General features: G+C 47.6%; 2 protein-coding genes across 2 annotated transcripts in view; both read right to left on the bottom strand.

Annotated features, from left to right (window-relative positions):
- LOC308175051 (zinc finger protein 346-like) overlaps positions 1 to 5,424 on the bottom strand; it is an 8,585-nt gene extending 3,161 nt beyond the window's left edge. Inside the window, exons 1-5 of the mRNA XM_080550170.1 lie at positions 5,139 to 5,424; positions 4,436 to 4,539; positions 2,198 to 2,305; positions 1,449 to 1,662; positions 646 to 906 (exon numbers count right to left, since the gene is read on the bottom strand). Of these exons, the coding sequence (XP_080406296.1) occupies positions 646 to 906; positions 1,449 to 1,662; positions 2,198 to 2,305; positions 4,436 to 4,539; positions 5,139 to 5,229 (778 nt within the window). The 5' untranslated portion in view covers positions 5,230 to 5,424. The remainder of the gene's footprint in view (positions 1 to 645; positions 907 to 1,448; positions 1,663 to 2,197; positions 2,306 to 4,435; positions 4,540 to 5,138) is intronic.
- Positions 5,425 to 8,300: 2,876 nt separating this feature from the next.
- Positions 8,301 to 21,928, bottom strand: LOC308174357 (zinc finger protein 346-like; the record flags this gene model as incomplete). Its single annotated transcript, XM_080549435.1, has 9 exons — positions 8,301 to 8,309; positions 8,548 to 8,694; positions 9,273 to 9,389; positions 15,403 to 15,506; positions 15,984 to 16,176; positions 16,757 to 16,873; positions 17,972 to 18,088; positions 20,587 to 20,690; positions 21,871 to 21,928. The coding sequence occupies 9 exons, from the start codon at positions 21,926 to 21,928 to the stop codon at positions 8,301 to 8,303; spliced, it is 966 nt and encodes a 321-aa protein (XP_080405561.1).
- Between the last annotated feature and the right edge of the window lie 32 nt (positions 21,929 to 21,960).

Genomic DNA, 21,960 nt, shown 5'->3' with positions numbered 1-21,960 from the left:
CCTGACCTTCGCTCTACCTCACACGGCCTTAAACACAGACGACGTGTGTAAGCACGGTCTCTCACACCAATCTGACGCCTTCTTTTAAACCCATATAGGGAGGTGTACAGGACACACTGAAGTGCACAGAGAGGCAGAGAACTGAGACGCAGAGACAAGCGTCTCTTCCTAGGTGGTCTTGAGCCGTCGGTACCAGTTTATGTCTGGAGAGAAGAACCAAGCTTTTGAGAAATTCGACACCAGAGAAACAAATTTACAGATAAAACACGGGTTTAGGGTAGTTGGGAGTTCAAAGAATTATCTCGAGGGGTCTTCTACAGTCACACTCTCTCAACACAACGACAGAGACAGAGGGTAGTGGGTAGTGGTGGCCTAGTGGATAGTGGATAGTGAGTTGGACTGGTGGTGATCAGAAGGTTATGAGTTCAAATCCCTGCTGAGAACACCAGCGGGGTGTGGGGGGTACTCCAGGGGGGACTGTCCCTGTCCCTGTAATCTCTAACTGTAAGTCGCTTTCAAATAAAAGCGAATCGTCTACATTGTTTAAGGCGAATGTAAAAGTCGGATTTCCGGCGCGCGACGCCTCTCAGAAGGACGTGACGTGACGCCGGTGTCACGCGTCAGGCGCGAGAGCCGCCTCCTCACCTGGCGCCGTGGAGGGGCCGTACGTCTCCATCAGCTTCTGCTTGGTCAGCTGTTTTTTATGCTTCTTGCCGACGTAGTGCTGCTCCGCCATGAGGGGGTTGTTGAAGGAGGCGTGGCAGATGGAGCAGAAGCGGTTGGGGTCGTCCTTCGAGTACTCCGACTTCACCTGGGGAGACTTGGCCTGGGGAGACTTGGCCTGGGGAGACTTGGCCTGGGGGGCTGCTGCTGGAGGGGCCGCCGCCACCGCCGCCTGGAGGGGCGCTGGGAGAGGGAGGGACGAGAGACAGAGAGAGGGGGGGGGGGGAAAGAGAGAGGGACAGGGTGGGAGAGAGAGAAGTGAAGAGAGAGAGAGAGGGGGGGGGGGAGAAAGAGAGAGGGACAGGGTGTGGGAGAGAGAAGTGAAGAGAGAGAGAGAGAGAGAGAGAGAGAGGGGGGGGAGAAAGAGAGAGGGACAGGGTGGGAGAGAGAGAAGTGAAGAGAGAGAGAGGGGGGGAGAGAGAGAGAGGGACAAGGTGGGAGAGAGAGAGCAAGAAAGGTGTAGAGAGAGAGAGAGAGAGAGAGGGGAAGAGAGAGAGGGACAGGGTGGGAGAGAGAGAGCAAGAAAGGTGAGAGAGAGAGAGAAATAGAGAGAGCGAGAGAGAACGAGAAAGAGAGAAAGAGGACAAATTTAGTATCAATAAGTTGAATGTTGTCCAACTACTATCCACAGCCCAGACAGAAGCCAGTGTGACTGGAGGCCTCCTCCTCCTCCTCTCCTCCTCCTCCTCCTCCTCCTCCTCCTCCTCCTCCTCCTCTCCTCCTACCTGGGCTCTGGGGGCCGAAGGTCTTCAGTTTCAGGTTCTTGGTGTGCACCTTGCCCTGGTAGTGAGACTCGGCCACCACGGGGGAGGTGAAGGTCATGTTACACACGTGACAGGCTTTGGAGCGCTCCTCTGAGGCTTTGGAGCACTCCTCTGAGGCTTTGGAGCGCTCCTCTGAGGCTTTGGAGCGCTCCTCTGAGTCTCCATTACTGCTGGCCTGGGGAGGGAGAGAAGGAGAGGGGGGGGTTACGGCAAGCGCAGAGGGACACAATCGTTAAGGGAGCTTAAGAACATGAAGACGTGTCCTTCAATTGAGGTTTTCTCTCTCTCTCTTTCTTTCTCTCTCTCTCTTTCTCTCTCCTGCCCCTTGTTTTGCTGGCCTTCAGCGGATGTTAGTGTTGTTGACATCTTCCTTAAGCCAGGGGAGGCTTTTTGAAATGGAATGGAGCCAAGCGGTGGATTCCTGCTGGCTGGATTCCTGCCTGCGTGAAGGGGAGCTCTCGATACACGCCAAACCCAAACTGACCCCGGGAATTAATAGAACCTCGCTCAGACATCGTGGCCTAGAAAAACGGTATAACATTAAATATGGGTGAATCTTTCCTTTAACTGATAGAGCAGGGTTGTGTTCAGTTCAGTAGCCGTGAAACATTTGAGGACGGGCTCGATGTAGCGAACAGAATGAGGAACGGTGGGTGGCGTTCGGTCCTCCGTATTCTACCTCCACCAGCCGACCCTGACTAGACACTTACGCTGTTACTCACGCTGTCAGCCGAGGGGGACTTGAACCTTTTAATGGCGGGCTCCTCCTCCTTCTGGAGGCTCATGTAACGGCGGACTTTGTTGGCGTGCTTCTTGCTCTGAGACAAAGAGAGAGACAATGATAATGTCATGTAATGTAATGTAATATATGCCATCTAGCTGACACTTTTATCCAAAGTGACTTACATCCGCAGCGAGCGCATGCATTTCTCAGTATATATGGTCGCAGCAGGCGTGATAGTGAAAGTATTATAAATAAACCATCAGATACATCTCTCATGTCTCCTGTCATCAACAAAGGAAAGAGTGATTAAAGCCCTCGCGAGCTGGTCTACGGAGCATCAATCCGCAAACGATAAAGCATCTAAAATACGCAACTTGAAGTTTTCAAGTACCCACTCGACATAGCAAACAACAAGGCGCCTTTCAAGGCTCTCGAGGACACCTTTACAAGACATAGGCCAGTGTTTCCTCTATATGCATTTATTCGTGGCGGGCCGCCACGAATGAATTTTCTCCGCCACTAATTAATTCAGTTATTATGACCGGAGAACAGAAAAAATGCAGATTGAAGCTAGATTTAGGCCACCTCCAGACCTACATTTCGTTACGATTTAGTGTGTAGTAAGTTACAAAATGTTACAATGTTGCAATTAACCTCGTCGTTTGTGACTGAGACTGAATCGCTCTCAACAGGCGCAAAACAGTTTTGTGATTGGTCCGAATTTCGCAGGACATTTGGATTTCAGGAAATCCCTCTACTCACTCTCTCTCTTAGCCCGTATCCTAATCGAAAATGCAACATCATCAGCGACGACTGTGGGTTATTGCATTTACTGCTGTTCTCTGGTTCATGTTCTTATACCAGTGCTCAGTATAGAGTATTTTAGATGAACATTCGTAATGTATGTCTCTGATGTTCATGGTCAACTAAAACAGCCTATTTTGTGAAACAAATAATGTTCCCACTAATGGGTTAACCGAGCAGCCTCGCACCTAACGCTAGCTTCGAACTATTCATAGCAATATGCGCAGGGCAAAAATAATCTATTGCCTCTAAAATCACCACGAACAGAACGGCAGAGGTACGGGTAAACAGGGCTCATGTTCTGTCATCAAAGGTAAGAGTTGGTTTTCTTTAACTCAGCTGATAGCATTACCTTGCTGTTGGTTGTTTACCGAATGCTCCATCTGACTGTCACACTGATTTTACTTGTGTAAACAGTAACGTTAGCCGGTTTTTCCGTCTTTGTTTAGAGCGCCAGTGCGCGTTTTATGCGCGTGCACGTGGGAAAAAAAATAAACTGAACACACCGCCACTAATGTGAAAAATCCTAGAGGAAACACTGTATAGGCCTAGTTAAAACCACATGTCAAACATAATAAAATCAAGTCAAACATAATAAAATCAACAAAGTCGGATAAAAACAGCACATTTGAAAGCTTACAATCTGTCGTTTCAGAATATGTAAAAAAAAAAAAAAAAGGAAAATGACTGTGGTGACTGGTTATTCAAAAAACCAGCTTTGTTATTCTCAGTGGAGGCTGGTTGGAGGTGGACATCGGAGGACGGGCTCATTGTAGTGCGTGGGATGGAATGAGGAACGGGATCAACGGCGCTGAATGGTGTCAAACATTCCTCATTGCATTCCAGGCATTACAATGAGCCCGCCCTCAACCTGATAAGAGCCTGATTTCAACCCCCCACCGGCCTCCCCTGGTGATAATCCATGTTACGGCAGTTATGTAAGGGGCTAGGATACCATTTGGGCTTTTTTTTTTTTTTTTTAAGTATTTATCTTAAAGTGGGTCAGTGGTTATATAACTAAATTGTTTCTAAATCGCTCTTTGATTTTCAGTTTTATTTTTTTTATATAAATCACACTGAATTCAATTGTATGTACAAATTGTGCTGTATAAATAAAATGTTACCTGACTAATAATTAAATCAGACCAACCCATTAATAATTAATCATTTAATAATTTTAGATTGATTCCTTTAATGTACAGTATCAGTGGAGGCTGGTGGAGGTAGAAATCGGAGGACAGGCTCACTGTAATGCATGGGATGGAATAAGGAACGGGATCAAACGCGTATGAACGAGAGAACGTCCTACGCTTTCTGCCTCCACCAGCCTCTCTTGATAAGTATTGTAGCCTGTATCCCACCTCATAACAAAGAGGGGTGCTGGACCTGTTAGTGGTCAAACTGAAGATGGTTCACTCACCTGGTAATGTGCCAGCTTCTGAGAGTCAGAGATGAGCACAGCACTGCAGACTTTGCACTGAGAGTCAGAATACAGGTCGCCGTTCTCCTCGATCATCCGGTTCACTGGAAACAGAATAAAGAGAGATGCAAAAATATCAGCATAGCATCTTAATTGCGGTCTTTATAGATCAATAGAGCTGACGTTTTTAATGTGGCATTTAGTGAAGAGCTGGAAGCACATGCATCATAGCTTATTGATTGTTATTGTTTTGGCTACACTTGTTTCCTTTGGTATCTCAACGTGTCTTGCTGTAATGAGTTAATCTATCAGTCTTAAGAACAGTGAGATCGACTACAGTTAACAGCAGGCCTGTCATGAGCTTCATTGACATTGGTTATGGTTATAATAGTGTGCAGATTAAGTCTGATCCTTGCATAACAGAAATGCATTGGTGTGTCCAGTTTAGAGAAGAAGACCGACTGCTTTGGAAACAGAGAGCTCCTTCTCACAACAATGCAACAATGCATCGACCTTGGAGCCGGTGGCTTGCAGCACATTGACTGTATTAGCCACCGTAGCTCTGTTCAACCCTTTGGCTGGTGCTAGATACATACGTGCATGCACGACAAGTTGTAGTACTTATGCAAGAAATAAATAATGCATACATCCCCCAAGACCATGTAAATGATACTGAGCGTCTGAAAAGAAAACTAGATCTTACCCTCCTCCGCCCCCGAAGGTAAATATGGAAAATCTCCATTAGGTTCCTCGAGCGCCATGTTTCCAAGTCCAGGCGGCGAGCTCACACGCATGCGCAGACACGACGGCGACTCCACTTGCCCAAAAGGACAGTAAAGCCCAGTTCGAATACTTTTTCCACGTACCCTTCTTACACTCCTTCCCTCCTTGCCTTAGAACTTTAATACAGATCGTGAGCTTAGAGTGATAAGGTTCTATCTCCGTTTAGAATGAGAAGGTTCTATCTCCGTTTAGAATGAGAAGGTTCTATCTCCGTTTAGAATGATAAGGTTCTATCTCCGTTTAGAATGATAAGGTTCTAGCAGGGCTGCCAAGTTTCACCAAAAGTTTGGAGTGAGATTTTTTTGGCGGTGGAGCGACCCAAAACTGTGCACGTTTTGGCGGCAGCGGCCCCTCTCTCCCACCCAATTATTTGTGCTAGTTTCCTGCAATTTTACATGTTGTTCATAATAAACCAGCACAAGAAATGAAAATAATTAACATTTTATAAAACAAGACAAAAATTCAGACAATATATCATATTTATGAAATCTTAATAAACAAATACAGTAGCCTACAGACTCTAAAAGAAAATTGGGCCCCATCAACAGGACTCGGCCCCTTGGTCAGCAGCAGAAAGACCCTTGATCATCATCTTATATACAGTGCATTGCTCATAGATGGCTATCATGTTATACAGTAGGCTACATACCAGGGTTTTACCTGGGTCAGAATGAGGCCTTGGTGGTTGATCTTGTGCGCGCGTAGCGCGTTTTTTTTTTTTTTAGGGACCCCCAATTGTTGTATTGTAAATTGCAATTACTATTTATTATCACTATTGTAGGAGCCAGATATGGTCCTGTGATACGTGTTGTAATTCACTGTGTGGGCATGGGGTGGCGCTGTCACAATACCTGAGGCAGGTGTATATCAGGTAGCACATTTGTTGTTGTTGTCGTCAGGTGTTGACCCCGGAAGGGCAAATAGGTTTGACTGCAAGGGCGCTAAGTTTGTTATTGTTATTGTTTGTACCAGTGATTAAGCCATTGATGGCACATAGTAACACAATAAATGTTTATTATGCAGCAAACCAACGACTACGGATCTTATATAACCAACAGCAACACATCAAACTAGGACGCACGGCGCGTCAACCGGACAATCCGTCGGGTTAGCATCTCAGTAGTAGACTATGCTCCTTTAACAATTATTATTAATGTACCTGGTTATGTTACAGTAGAGAAACAAATGCATTTAGTAATGACTTACGCCAAATTGGTGCAACCCAGTCCAGTAGGCTACCAGATACAATGTTGTAATGTATGCACATATTTTGCTACCACGGTTGCCAGACGGAATTGACAATGTCCAACCCAACCGGTCTAAAAGCTGCCGAATCCACCCGTCCAGTGTGACCAAAAGTAGCCCAATCTGGCAACACTGCTTGAGAGCGTGAGAATTGGTTGAAATGCGTGTGTCTCACGGTGATTGCGTGAGACTTGGCAGCCCTTTAGAATGATAAGGTTCTATCTCCGTTTAGAATGATACTGTCACGAACGGAGACTTCTAGTGTAACTCGCCCCATGCGGGAATCGAACCCCGATCTCCCGCATAACCGACGACCGCGCTAACCATTAGACCAAGAGAGTTAACTCCCTTGGAGGAGCTGTTAACGGGGCCTCATACAGGATCGTTACACTATCCTCACCGTTCGGGAGAGCGTGCCCTCACGCTTCACTATGTCAAGTCCCTCACGTGGACACGCCTCTCCGATGGCCTTCCTTCCATCCCACTTCTGACACCAGTGTAGCGAACGGAGACTTCTAGTGTAACTCGCCCCATGCGGGAATCGAACCCCGATCTCCCGCATAACCGACGACCGCGCTAACCATTAGACCAAGAGAGTTAACTCCCTTGGAGGAGCTGTTAACGGGGCCTCATACAGGATCGTTACACTACGGTTCTATCTCCGTTTAGAATGATACGGTTCTATCTCCGTTTAGAATGATAAGGTTCTATCTCCGTTTAGGGTAGTTCAGAGATATTGAGCGTCAAAGTTTTTACATTCCATTATGTTTTGTGAGATGGAACCTTTGTATTTTATGAATTACTAACTCAAAAATGTCCAACATTTAAAAAAATAACACCACACAGGCATTAATAAACACCTAATGGATCAGATTATGTAAAAAACTCAATTTTGACAAAAATTGAGATAGAACCTTATAATTCTAACGTGTTTGCGCGAGCCCGACGACGCTGCCGGATCCTGGATATGTTTATCGGTGTTGCAGGAAGAACAGAGGGACGGCGCAGGCTGTGCCAGACCAGACGAGATGATCGTGGAGTGAAGATGTTATGAAAGCGTACGCGACGCGACGGGTGATCGACAGGCATGTTACGCTTTAATAATGTCTTCACTCCACGATCATCTAGTCTGGTCTGGCGCTTGTGCCATCCGTTGTTCTTCCTGCAACACCGGTAAACATATCCAGGATCCAGCCCAGCAGCGTCGTCGGGCTCACGCAAACAAACCCAGCGAATGTTTTACTTGCTCTGGGGCAGGCGGGCGAGCGTTATTGTCGAACCCTGCCGTCTTACCTTTACCTCAGTGTGTGTTAACAACCTGTTTTGCTTCCTTTTTATGTCGGTGACCGTTTTATATGTCTGTTTTCAGGAGGACGGATCTCCTTCTCAGAGGAACCCTATTGGAGACCTCCTCCTCTCCACCAATAAGGACTCTCAGGACTGCGGCTCCTCCCAGAGTGACTCCTCCTCCTCCTCCTCCCAGCAGCTCCCAGGGGGGAAGTCTCCCGTTTTCCCCCGGACGCCCGCTCCCGCTCCCGCCACCGGTCGGTTCGTGGTGCACATCCAGAAGCTGAGCCAGGAGCTCCTAGAGGACTGCCAGGCCTCTGGACTCCTCTTAGCCATGTCCCAGGGTAGCCCTGTCCCTGGTCTGACCTCCCCCCTCACAGGTCCCGGCCCCGACTCCAGTCCCAGTCCCCCCTGTCCCGGCTCCAGCCGCAGCCCCAGCCCCAGTCCCCCTCTCTCCTCCTCAAGAGCCCCACGTTCTCCCTGAGCCCCGTCTCCTCCAGCACTGACAGAGGAGGAGAGGAGGAGGAGGAGACCCAGAGGAGGAGGAGCCCTACCTTCCCTAAGAGCCAGAAGAAGATCTCCAGCACTGACAGAGAAGAAGAGACCGACGACCGACGGAGAAGTCCCACCTTTCCTAAAAGCCCCGTCTTCCCTAGGACTGACCAATCAGGGGACAGAGCCGACGTGCGTGCCAATGAGGCCGGAGATGAGGATGAGGAGAACACTCCGGAAGGCTTAAGAAGCCGTAAGAGCCTGGTTATGAAGAGCAGGGACCCGTCACAGTGCCTTACACACACCAGGGCCAGGCTGTCGCTAGAGAAGAGGCCCGTGGCTGCAGGAGACCCACCTGGAGATGGAGACAGTGTTTTGGAGCGCTCCTCTGAGGCTTTGGAGCGCTCCTCTGAGGCTTTGGAGCGCTCCTCTGAGTCTCCATTACTGCTGGCCTGGGGAGGGAGAGAAGGAGAGGGGGGGGTTACGGCAAGCGCAGAGGGACACAATTGTTAAGGGAGCTTAAGAACATGAAGACGTGTCCTTCAATTTAGGTTTTCTCTCTCTCTCTCTTTCTCTCTCTCTCTCTTTCTCTCTCCTGCCCCTTGTTTTGCTGGCCTTCACTATTGTGACAACTGTTACAGTATTAGCGGACGTTACTGTTGTTGACATCTTCCTTAAGCCAGGGGAGGCTTTTTGAAATGGAACGGAGCCAAGCAGTGGATTCCTGCTGGCTGGATTCCTGCCTGCGTGAATGGGAGCTCTCGCTACACGCGAAACCCAAACTGACCCCGGGAATTAATAGAACCTCGCTCAGACATCGTGGCCTAGAAAAACGGTATAACATTAAATATGGGTGAATCTTTCCTTTAACTGATAGAGCAGGGTTGTGTTCAGTTCGGTAGCCATGAAACATTTGAGGACGGGCTCGATGTAGCGAACTGAATGAGGAACGGTGGGTGGCGTTTGGTCCTCCGTGTTCTACCTCCACCAGCCGACCCTGACTAGACACAAACCGGGGTCTGTTACTCACGCTGTTACTCACGCCGTCAGCCGAGGGGGACTTGAACCTTTTGATGGCGGGCTCCTCCTCCTTCTGGAGGCTCATGTTACTCATGTAACGGCGGACTTTGTTGGCGTGCTTCTTGCTCTGAGACAAAGAAAGAGAGAGACAATGATAATGTCATGTAATGGAATGGAATACATGCCATCTAGCTGACACTTTTATCCAAAGTGACTTACATTGCAGCGAGCGCGTACATTTTTCAGTATATATGATCGCAGCAGGCCTGATACTGAAAGTATTATAAATAAATCATCACGCATACAAATTATTATAAATAAACCCCCTGGACACGCATACAACCTCCCCTACCCCTACCCATCTCCCCTAACCCTGCCACCCCCCTGATATGCATACAGCCTCCCCTACCCCTAACCATCTCCCCTGTCCCTACCACCCACCCCCCCGTCCCCGTTCGCTAACTCTGTATTCCATGTGCCCATGTTATCTGTTGCTTGTTGTTTCTGTGTTTTCCGTTTCTCCCATATTGTCAGCGTCTTTGAGCCTCGGAAAAGCGCTATATAAATGTAATTAATTATTACTATTATTATTATTAGATACATCTCTCATGTCTCCTGTCATCAACAAAGGAAAGAGTGATTAAAGCCCTCGCAAGCTGGTCTACGGAGCATCAATCCGCAAACGATAAAGCTGCTAAAATACGCAACTTGAAGTTTTCAAGTACCGTACCCACTCGATATAGCTAAACAACAAGGTGCCTTTCAAGGCTCTCGAGGACACCTTTACAAGACATAGGCCTAGTTAAAACCACACGTCAAACATAATAAAATCAACAAATCAGCAACAAAGTCGGATAAAAACAGCACATTTGAAAGCTTACAATTTGTCGTTTCAGAATATGTAAAAAGAAAAAACTGGAAAATGACTGTGGTGACTGGTTATTCAAAACAACCAGCTGGTGTCCCATATAGCAATGCAAGTCTTTGTTATTCTCAGTGGAGGCTGGTTGGAGGTGGACATCGGAGGACGGGCTCATTGTAATGCGTGGGATGGAATGAGGAACGGGATCAACAGCGTTGAATGGTGTCAAATGGCGCTTTTCCATTACAGCGCCAAAGCAGGCCAAAGCAGGCCAGCCCGCTTCGGCCTGCTTCTTTTCCCCTTTTCCATTGTCGTCCCAGGTCGGTTCGGGTCGCTTCTTTAGCTCCACATCGAGAGCAGGGTCTACATTTTAACATCCGGATCTTTTTGCCAGGCTGCGTGTGACGTGTGACGCTGCACACCGTTGATTGGTCAATGGAAATCGTCATCCCATGTCCATAGATTTCTTCACTAACCGCCATCTTGAAATACCACATTCGCTCTAGGAAAATGTCACTAGAGTTTCTGTAATAGCTTATTAATAAAGATTCGAAAAATTATGCTGACCATCGTATTATCTTAGTTTAATGTCATTTCAATGCATCATAGAACTTTTATTTACAACAACCATATAGTCAGGTTTGTTATATAATTTTGTGGGAATTTTTTGGGGATTTGCTAATCTATACATTTTTGGAAAGGGCATTGTATGAGGAATCAGAAAATATATGTTTCCATTTGCACAGATGTCTGAAAGGCGGCCATCTTGGCATTTAAGAAATGGCCGCCATAATACACACGTTTTGTAATATCTTGGCTTCTAAATAAGCTAGAACATTTGAACTGCTAAACCTACATTTTCAGGGTCAAGGAATCCAATGGTTGTAGTTACAAAGCAATATTTTTTTTTTATATCATCACATAAAAATGTGTAACTTATACTTTAAGAAATTGTCGTTTTTCTATTACTTCCATACGTGAGTCCACAGACCACAGTATGATCACGACAACCTCCTGCATTAGATAGTCTCGATGTTATGATTTAAACTTTTGTTGGCTTTTTGGGGGGATTTGCTAATCTATACATTTTTGGATGTTATGGCAACAGTACAGAGGCAGGTAAATCTTTAGCCTAATGGCATATTTAATGATCTTCTTTCGGCGTATGGGTAGTTGTTTTCCTCTCCACTCCACCATGCTCGGGGCCGAGGGGCTACCCTTTTACCACCCCGAGACCTGGTTGAGGGGCTCACCCTGGCTATATTTCTGGACACCCCTCCAGAAGCCACGTCATCGTCTCGTCATCTAGTACCGACAGAACATGCATCCCGTTGGGTGGGTGGTACACCGGGCAATCCAGGATAACATGGTCTGCGGTTTGGTCCTCTGCGCCACACTCGCACGACGCATTTGGGGCCAAGCCCCATCTGTGCATTGATGAGCGGAAACGTCCGATGCCGGTCCGGAGACGATTGAGCCTCACCCAGGATAGCCTTGGCAAGTCCATCCCGAGGGGCTCAGGGCCGGCGACTGGGATATGGTCGCGGAGTTTGGAGGTGTTTGCCTCCCACTCCGCGCGCCACATATAATCCGCCCATCCTGCCGCACTGATGTTAAGATCTCTGCATTGCTGCCTGAGATCCTGTGCGGCAGGCACAAATGGGTGTCTCGACTTGAGACGCCGGGAGGGCTCCGCTGTTATAGTGAGCCTATCGTGGAGCAGATGGTTATTAAGCTCCACGGCCCGGCAGGCGAGACGTGCTGTGGCTCCCATGCGGCGGAGGCCTGCGGGCTGGATGCCTGCTAGGATGGGAAGGTTGTCCACGGGGGTAGGTCGCAGGCATCCTGTCACAAACCGCAAGGCTTCGTTTATAGGCGAGTCGATGAGGCGGGTGTGGGCACTGCGACACCATACTGGGGCGCAGTATTCACTAGTTGAATAAAGGAGGGCTAGGGCTGCCGTGTGCAAGGTCTTTGCGCCGGCGCCCCAGCCTGAGCCAACCAGTCGCCTCATCAACGCCACACGAGCTGTTAACTTCTTGCGCAGTGACTCGAGGTGCCGGCGAAACGTGAGCGTCCTGTCCAATGTCACGCCGAGATAGATTGGCTCAGCGGAACATGGCAGGGGAGTTCCATCTAGGTATACTCTAAGCTCACATTTAGCCTCCCTGTTGTTAAGGTGGAAGGCAGCCGACACCGTCTTTGCCTCGCTAAGCTTCAATCTCCATTTCCGGAAGTATGCCACTAGTGTCTGCATGTCCTGGCTCAGAATCCCCTCCACAGACTGCCAATTTCCAGCAGAGTACACCACTGCGAGGTCGTGTGCGTAGGCGTACTTCCGCGAGAGTGTGTTGGGCAGGTCATAGGTGTAGATATTATAGAGGAGGGGGGCCAGGACCGATCCCTGAGGGACGCCGTTCTTAAGGCGTCGAAGCCTGATTAGCTGTCCGCAACCGGTGGTAAGGGTAAAGCTGCGGTTACGGATGAGCTCCATGATCATTCTGACCATGTGCCTGTCCGGCAGCAGGCGGAGCAGCTTGCAGGTGAGGCCGCGATGCCATACGGTATCGTAGGCAGCCGTCAGGTCTATAAAGACGGCCCCGTCTCGAGGATCTTGAAGGGGATGCATAACAGAGAGATGGGACGGTAACTCTTAGGGTCCCCTTCAGGCTTATTCGGTTTAGGGATCGCAACAACTAGGGCTCTTCGCCAGATTTTGGGGATCTTGAGTTGGCGCAAACAGGAAGTGAGGAACGCTCTCAGGCAGGACTTCAAGGCGGGTGCGGCATGGAGAATAAGCTCCGTATATCATATTTAATGATAAAAATAGGGAATGAAACAAAATAAATGAATGGGAGGAATGTGGGGAGTGTATGGTGTGCTGGTTGTTCTGTTTGTGGGATGTGTATTTACTCTATGTGTAATGACAGGCGGGTTGTGTCTCTTGACTATGTATAAGCGTTTATGCTATGTGTGATGTGATATGTGAATGGCGAGTCCAATGCGTGCCAATGTGAGCTGGGCTGTTAGATTAGTTCATCATCATCACTTTCGTGCGTCACAGCTTGGGAATCGTCATCGTTCTGGCACTGGCTGCTGCACATGTCGGTACAGGCTAAGTTCTTAGCTCTGCATGAACATCTGCCAGAAGAACAGTCAGTTTTGCATTTGCATTGTACCATCTCAATGATGGACTTTGGGGCTGGGAGGACGTCTGTGGTTGTTGGTTTAAGCATGCCATCCTCATGTTTGGAGTACCAATTTTGCAGGGGATCCAATTAGCCTATGGATCCTGCAGAGCAATGGCTGCCTGTGCCCATATACTTTTTTTTTTTAAGAAGAAGAATACAAAAAATTGCTTTGTAACTCCAACCATTGGATTCATTGACCCTGAAAATGCAGGTTTAGCAGTTCAAATCAATGTTCTAGCTTATTTAGAAGCCAAGATATTACAAAACGTGTGTATTATGGCGGCCATTTTGTAAATGCCAAGATGGCCGCCTTTCAGACATCTGTGCAAATGGAAACATATATTTTCTGATTCCTCATACAATGCCCTTTCCAAAAATGTATAGATTAGCAAATCCCCAAAAAATTCCCACGAAAGTTTAAATTGAAACATAGTGAACCTGACTACAAAAATCGCTATTATGCACCGTCTTTGTCCGTGAATAACACCGGCTGTGGAGGTGGTACAAACACAATACTCCTTTGCTAACTTCACCATCGGTATACGGTCATTTTGAGCCCTTAACCACCGCGCTGACACCCCGAGAAGTTATGCTTTTAACCGTAAACTCGATGAACCGGGAGTTCACCCTCTGCTGCTGCTGTGCTGTCCAGCCATTTTCGCCGTTCACTCATGAGTCAAATGCCGGTAGATTCGCGTCTTGTCGGCGTTTCCCCGATGATGATACTACAGTTCATAAAGCAGACAAGTGAAGGCAGTGGTTTTAAGGGTTCAAAAAACATGACTTTATTATGTGTACATAGCTTCCTCTCTCTCTTTCTCTTTCTCTCCCAAAAAATCACGGCTGTTGTTGCTGTGTACACCCGGAAGCTTTTTGCCAGGCTGCGTGTGACGCGTAACTCCGCCTACTATCGTCTACTCCTCCTACTAGTCCGGGTCGGTTTGTGTATAATGGAAAACCAGAACTGATCTAAAGCGGGCTGAACCGACCTGACGCGAACCGACCTGGGCCGACCTGGGCTGCTGATGGAAAAGCCCCAAAACATTCCTCATTGCATTCCACGCATTACAATGAGCCCGCCCTCAACCTGATAAGAGCCTGATTTCAACCCCCCACCGGCCTCCCCTGGTGATAATCCATGTTACGGCAGTTATGTAAGGGGCTAGGATACCATTTGGGCTTTTTTTTTTTTTTTCAGTGGTTATATAACTAAATTGTTTCTAAATCGCTCTTTGATTTTCTGTTTTATTTTGTTTATAAAGCACACTGAATTCAATTGTATGTACAAATTGTGCTGTATAAATAAAATGTTACCTGACTAATAATTAAATCAGACCAACCCATTAGATTGATTCCTTTAATGTACAGTATCAGGGGAGGCTGGTGGAGGTAGAAATCGGAGGACAGGCTCACTGTAATGCACGGGACGGAATAAGGAACAGGATCAAACACGTATGAACGAGTAGGACGAACGTCCTCCGCTTTCTGCCTCCACCAGCCTCTCTTGATAAGTATTGTAGCCTGTATCCCACCTCATAACAAAGAGGGGTGGTGGATCTGTTAGTGCGGCCGAACCACCTTGTCAAGCCTGATCTCGTCAGATCTCAGAAGCTAAGCAGGGCTGGGCCTGGTTAGTAACCTGGATGGGAGTCCAAAAAGGGTGAAAGCCTGGTTGCCGTTGCACATATATGTGGCTTGGGGTTGGCATGTTCCCCCCATGTCCACTAGGGGTCTCCTTCACCCCACATGGAAAGACATGCCAAAGTGAACACCCGTCCCTGACCACGACGGTGAAGAACGCTACTTGGTCCCCGGGGCGCCGGGCGTCGGTTCAAGCCGCGCCAAAAGGGCGACCGCTGCCCCTGGCTGCCAGTGGAGGAATGGCAGCCCGGATGGGTTACAAAGGCAGAGGACAATTTCCACCTGGCGACCCGCCGAAGATAGTGCATGTGCTTGTGTTTGTGTGTGTGTTCACCTAAAAACTTGCATGTGTGTGATCAGAGTGTAAAACTGCCGTGTGTGGCCATTAAAAGACCATCAAGGTCCGATTTCTCTTTCTCTTCTCAAACTGAAGATGGTTCACTCACCTGGTAATGTGCCAGCTTCTGAGAGTCAGAGATGAGCACAGCACTGCAGACTTTGCACTGAGAGTCAGAATACAGGTCGCCGTTCTCCTCGATCATCCGGTTCACTGGAAAACAGAATAAAGAGAGATGCAAAACATCAGCATAGCATCTTAATTGCGGTCTTTATAGATAAATAGAGCTGACGTTTTTAATGTGGCAGGGGGGCGCTGGGAGAGGGGGGGGACGAGAGACAGAGAGAGGGGAGGGGGGTCGGGGAGAAAGAGAGAGGGACAGGGTGGGAGAGAGAGAAGTGAAGAGAGAGAGAGAGAGAGGGGGGGGGAGAAAGAGAAGTGAAGAGAGAGAGAGAGGGGGGGGGAGAGAGAGAGGGACAGGGTGGGAGAGAGAGCAAGAAAGGTGTAGAGAGAGAGAGAGAGACAGAGAGCGAGGAAGAGAGAGAGAAATAGAGAGAGAGAGAGAGAGCGAGAGAGAACGAGAAAGAGAGAGAGGACAAATTTAGTATCAATAAGTTGAATGTTGTCCAACTACTATCCACAGCCCAGACAGAAGCCAGTGTGACTGGAGGCCTCCTCCTCTCCTCCTACCTGGGCTCTGGGGGCCGAAGGTCTTCAGTCTCAGGTTCTTGGTGTGCACCTTGCCCTGGTAGTGAGACTCGGCCACCACAGGGGAGGTGAAGGTCATGATACACACGTGACAGGCTTTGGAGCGCTCCTCTGAGGCTTTGGAGCGCTCCTCTGAGGCTTTGGAGCGCTCCTCTGAGTCTCCATTACTGCTGGCCTGGGGAGGGAGAGAAGGAGAGGGGGGGGTTACGGCAAGCGCAGAGGGACACAATTGTTAAGGGAGCTTAAGAACATGAAGACGTGTCCTTCAATTTAGGTTTTCTCTCTCTCTCTCTCTTTCTCTCTCTCTCTCTTTCTCTCTCCTGCCCCTTGTTTTGCTGGCCTTCACTATTGTGACAACTGTTACAGTATTAGCGGACGTTACTGTTGTTGACATCTTCCTTAAGCCAGGGGAGGCTTTTTGAAATGGAACGGAGCCAAGCAGTGGATTCCTGCTGGCTGGATTCCTGCCTGCGTGAATGGGAGCTCTCGCTACACGCGAAACCCAAACTGACCCCGGGAATTAATAGAACCTCGCTCAGACATCGTGGCCTAGAAAAACGGTATAACATTAAATATGGGTGAATCTTTCCTTTAACTGATAGAGCAGGGTTGTGTTCAGTTCGGTAGCCATGAAACATTTGAGGACGGGCTCGATGTAGCGAACTGAATGAGGAACGGTGGGTGGCGTTTGGTCCTCCGTGTTCTACCTCCACCAGCCGACCCTGACTAGACACAAACCAGGGTCTGTTACTCACGCTGTTACTCACGCCGTCAGCCGAGGGGGACTTGAACCTTTTGATGGCGGGCTCCTCCTCCTTCTGGAGGCTCATGTAACTCATGTAACGGAGGACTTTCTTGGCATGCTTCTTGCTCTGAGACAAAGAAAGAGAGAGACAATGATAATGTCATGTAATGTAATGGAATACATGCCATCTAGCTGACACTTTTATCCAAAGTGACTTACATTGCAGCGAGCGCGTACATTTTTCAGTATATATGATCGCAGCAGGCCTGATACTGAAAGTATTATAAATAAATCATCACGCATACAAATTATTATAAATAAACCCCCTGGACACACATACAACCTCCCCTACCCCTACCCATCTCCCCTAACCCTGCCACCCCCCTGATATGCATACAGCCTCCCCTACCCCTAACCAAAATAGGAGGTACAGGACCCCGGCCGCTAAGACAAACAGACTGAAGAACTGCTTCTACCACTGGGCCGTCAAGTCCCTGAACACAGCAAAGGCCTAAGTTCTGGGCCCAGGACAGTCCGGACGGATTGTATGGCAGCTAGTGCTGAGGCACAAACATGTACATTTCAAGCCTGCAAACTGTGACACTTTAAAATAACGTGAAAAAATACTTTTGTGCAATATGACAACCCTAGTTGACTATCTGTGCAGTATAGTACAGTGGATTGTGTACATAGCCTTTATTTATGTAAACCAGCTCCTTACCTTACCTTGTGATTTTGTGCTTTTTCTAAAATGTTTTTTTTTTTTTCCCTTTCCTAACACCAGGGGAGCCACCCCTCCTAAATTTCGTTGTTTGGTACCTGTACTGTAGCAATGACAAATAAAGTCCATTCCATTCCATTCCATCTCCCCTGTCCCTACCACCCACCCCCCGTCCCCGTTCGCTAACTCAGTGGATTCCTGCTGGCTGGATTCCTGCCTGCGTGAATGGGAGCTCTCGCTACACGCGAAACCCAAACTGACCCCGGGAATTAATAGAACCTCGCTCAGACATCGTGGCCTAGAAAAACGGTATAACATTAAATATGGGTGAATCTTTCCTTTAACTGATAGAGCAGGGTTGTGTTCAGTTCGGTAGCCATGAAACATTTGAGGACGGGCTCGATGTAGCGAACTGAATGAGGAACGGTGGGTGGCGTTTGGTCCTCCGTGTTCTACCTCCACCAGCCGACCCTGACTAGACACAAACCGGGGTCTGTTACTCACGCTGTTACTCACGCCGTCAGCCGACGGGGACTTGAACCTTTTGATGGCGGGCTCCTCCTCCTTCTGGAGGCTCATGTAACTCATGTAACGGCGGACTTTGTTGGCGTGCTTCATGCTCTGAGACAAAGAAAGAGAGAGACAATGATAATGTCATGTAATGGAATGGAATACATGCCATCTAGCTGACACTTTTATCCAAAGTGACTTACATTGCAGCGAGCGCGTACATTTTTCAGTATATATGATCGCAGCAGGCCTGATACTGAAAGTATTATAAATAAGTAATCACGCATACAAATTATTATAAATAAACCCCCTGGACACACATACAACCTCCCCTACCCCTACCCATCTCCCCTAACCCTGCCACCCCCCTGATATGCATACAGCCTCCCCTACCCCTAACCATCTCCCCTGTCCCTACCACCCACCCCCCCGTCCCCGTTCGCTAACTCTGTATTCCATGTGCCCATGTTATCTGTTGCTTGTTGTTTCTGTGTTTTCCGTTTCTCCCATATTGTCAGCGTCTTTGAGCCTCGGAAAAGCGCTATATAAATGTAATTAATTATTACTATTATTATTATTAGATACATCTCTCATGTCTCCTGTCATCAACAAAGGAAAGAGTGATTAAAGCCCTCGCAAGCTGGTCTACGGAGCATCAATCCGCAAACGATAAAGCTGCTAAAATACGCAACTTGAAGTTTTCAAGTACCGTACCCACTCGATATAGCTAAACAACAAGGTGCCTTTCAAGGCTCTCGAGGACACCTTTACAAGACATAGGCCTAGTTAAAACCACACGTCAAACATAATAAAATCAACAAATCAGCAACAAAGTCGGATAAAAACAGCACATTTGAAAGCTTACAATTTGTCGTTTCAGAATATGTAAAAAGAAAAAACTGGAAAATGACTGTGGTGACTGGTTATTCAAAACAACCAGCTGGTGTCCCATATAGCAATGCAAGTCTTTGTTATTCTCAGTGGAGGCTGGTTGGAGGTGGACATCGGAGGACGGGCTCATTGTAATGCGTGGGATGGAATGAGGAACGGGATCAACAGCGTTGAATGGTGTCAAATGGCGCTTTTCCATTACAGCGCCAAAGCAGGCCAAAGCAGGCCAGCCCGCTTCGGCCTGCTTCTTTTCCCCTTTTCCATTGTCGTCCCAGGTCGGTTCGGGTCGCTTCTTTAGCTCCACATCGAGAGCAGGGTCTACATTTTAACATCCGGATCTTTTTGCCAGGCTGCGTGTGACGTGTGACGCTGCACACCGTTGATTGGTCAATGGAAATCGTCATCCGATGTCCATAGATTTCTTCACTAACCGCCATCTTGAAATACCACATTCGCTCTAGGAAAATGTCACTAGAGTTTCTGTAATAGCTTATTAATAAAGATTCGAAAAATTATGCTGACCATCGTATTATCTTAGTTTAATGTCATTTCAATGCATCATAGAACTTTTATTTACAACAACCATAACACAAAAATCGCTATTATGCACCGTCTTTGTCCGTGAATAACACCGGCTGTGGAGGTGGTACAAACACAATACTCCTTTGCTAACTTCACCATTGGTATACGGTCATTTTGAGCCCTTAACCACCGCGCTGACACCCCGAGAAGTTATGCTTTTAACCGTAAACTCGATGAACCGGGAGTTCACCCTCTGCTGCTGCTGTGCTGTCCAGCCATTTTCGCCGTTCACTCATGAGTCAAATGCCGGTAGATTCGCGTCTTGTCTGCGTTTCCCGATGATGATACTACAGTTCATAAAGCAGACAAGTGAAGGCAGTGGTTTTAAGGGTTCAAAAAACATGACTTTATTATGTGTACATAGCTTCCTCTCTCTCTTTCTCTTTCTCTCCCAAAAAATCACGGCTGTTGTTGCTGTGTACACCCGGAAGCTTTTTGCCAGGCTGCGTGTGACACGTAACTCTGCCTACTATCGTCTACTCCTCCTACTAGTCCGGGTCGGTTTGTGTATAATGGAAAACCAGAACTGATCTAAAACGGGCTGAACCGACCTGACGCGAACCGACCTGGGCCGACGATGGAAAAGCCCCAAAACATTCCCCATTGCATTCCACGCATTACAATGAGCCCGCCCTCAACCTGATAAGAGCCTGATTTCAACCCCCCACCGGCCTCCCCTGGTGATAATCCATGTTACGGCAGTTATGTAAGGGGCTAGGATACCATTTGGGCTTTTTTTTTTTTCCAGTGGTTATATAACTAAATTGTTTTTAAATCGCTCTTTGATTTTCTGTTTTATTTTGTTTATAAAGGACACTGAATTCAATTGTATGTACAAATTGTGCTGTATAAATAAAATGTTATCTGACTAATAATTAAATCAGACCAACCCATTAGATTGATTCCTTTAATGTACAGTATCAGGGGAGGCTGGTGGAGGTAGAAATCGGAGGACAGGCTCACTGTAATGCACGGGACGGAATAAGGAACAGGATCAAACACGTATGAACGAGAGAACGTCCTACGCTTTCTGCCTCCACCAGCCTCTCTTGATAAGTATTGTAGCCTGTATCCCACCTCATTACAAAGAGGGGTGCTGGACCTGTTAGTGGTCAAACTGAAGATGGTTCACTCACCTGGTAATGTGCCAGCTTCTGAGAGTCAGAGATGAGCACAGCACTGCAGACTTTGCACTGAGAGTCAGAATACAGGTCGCCGTTCTCCTCGATCATCCGGTTCACTGGAAAACAGAATAAAGAGAGATGCAAAAATATCAGCATAGCATCTTAATTGCGGTCTTTATAGATAAATAGAGCTGACGTTTTTAATGTGGCATTTAGTGAAGAGCTGGAAGCACATGCATCATAGCTTATTGATTGTTATTGTTTTGGCTACACTTGTTTCCTTTGGTATCTCAACGTGTCTTGCTGTAATGAGTTAATCTATCAGTCTTAAGAACAGTGAGATCGACTACAGTTAACAGCAGGCCTGTCATGAGCTTCATTGACATTGGTTATAGTTATAATAGTGTGCAGATTAAGTCTGATCCTTCATAACAGAATGCATTGGTGTGTCAGTTTAGAGGCGAAGACAGACTGCTTTGGAAACAGAGAGCTCCTTCTCACAACAATGCAACAATGCATCGACCTTGGAGCCGGTGGTCTTGCAGCACATTGACTGTCTTAGCCACCTAGCTCTGCTCAACCCTTTGGCTGGTGGTAGAGACATGCATGCACGACAAGTTGTAGTAGTTGTGCAAGAAATAAATAATGCATGCATCCCCGCAGACCATGTAAATACTGATCGTATCTGGAAACAAACCCGATCTTACTGTACAAGAGCTGTACAACACACGCTGCCTCAGGAAGGCCTCCAAGATCTCCAGAGACCCATCCCACCCTGGGTACGAACACTTGGCTGCCCTCGAACAGGCGGTTCAGGACCATGTTCGCAAGGACAAACAGACTGAAGCACAGCTTCTACCCCAGGGCCATTCAGACCCTGAACACAGCAAAGACCTAGGTTCTAGGCCCTGGACAGTCTGGACGGATTGATGGCAGCTGCTGGATTGAAATCAGGTGTAGTGCTGAGGCACAACTGTGTACATTTCAAGCCTGCAAACTGCGACACTTTAAATGAATGTGCAATAACACTATGTGCAATATGACAACCCTCGGGTGCATAAGGTTGCAGAGAATAGGAAATGTTAGAATAGGTATAGCATAGAGTACAGCACAGTGTTTTATTTGTATAGTATAGTATAGTGGATAGTGTACATAGCCTTTATTTATGTAAACCAGCTCCTTTCCCTTCTTGTTTTTTAGTTTTTTTTCCCTAGCACCAGGGGAGCCCCCCCTCCCAATTTTCGTTGGTACCTGTACTATATCAATGACAATAAAGACCATTCATTCATTCATTACCCTCCTCCGCCCCCGAAGGTAAATATGGAAAATCTCCATTAGGTTCCTCGAGCGCCATGTTTCCAAGTACAGGCGGCGAGCGAGTCACGC

The sequence above is a fragment of the Nansenia antarctica genome, assembly GCF_963989245.1.
Source record: "Nansenia antarctica genome assembly, chromosome: 20".
NCBI lineage: Eukaryota > Metazoa > Chordata > Actinopteri > Argentiniformes > Microstomatidae > Nansenia > Nansenia antarctica.
Note: the sequence above shows the minus strand (reverse complement) of the source record. Positions and strands in the feature narration are given on the sequence as shown.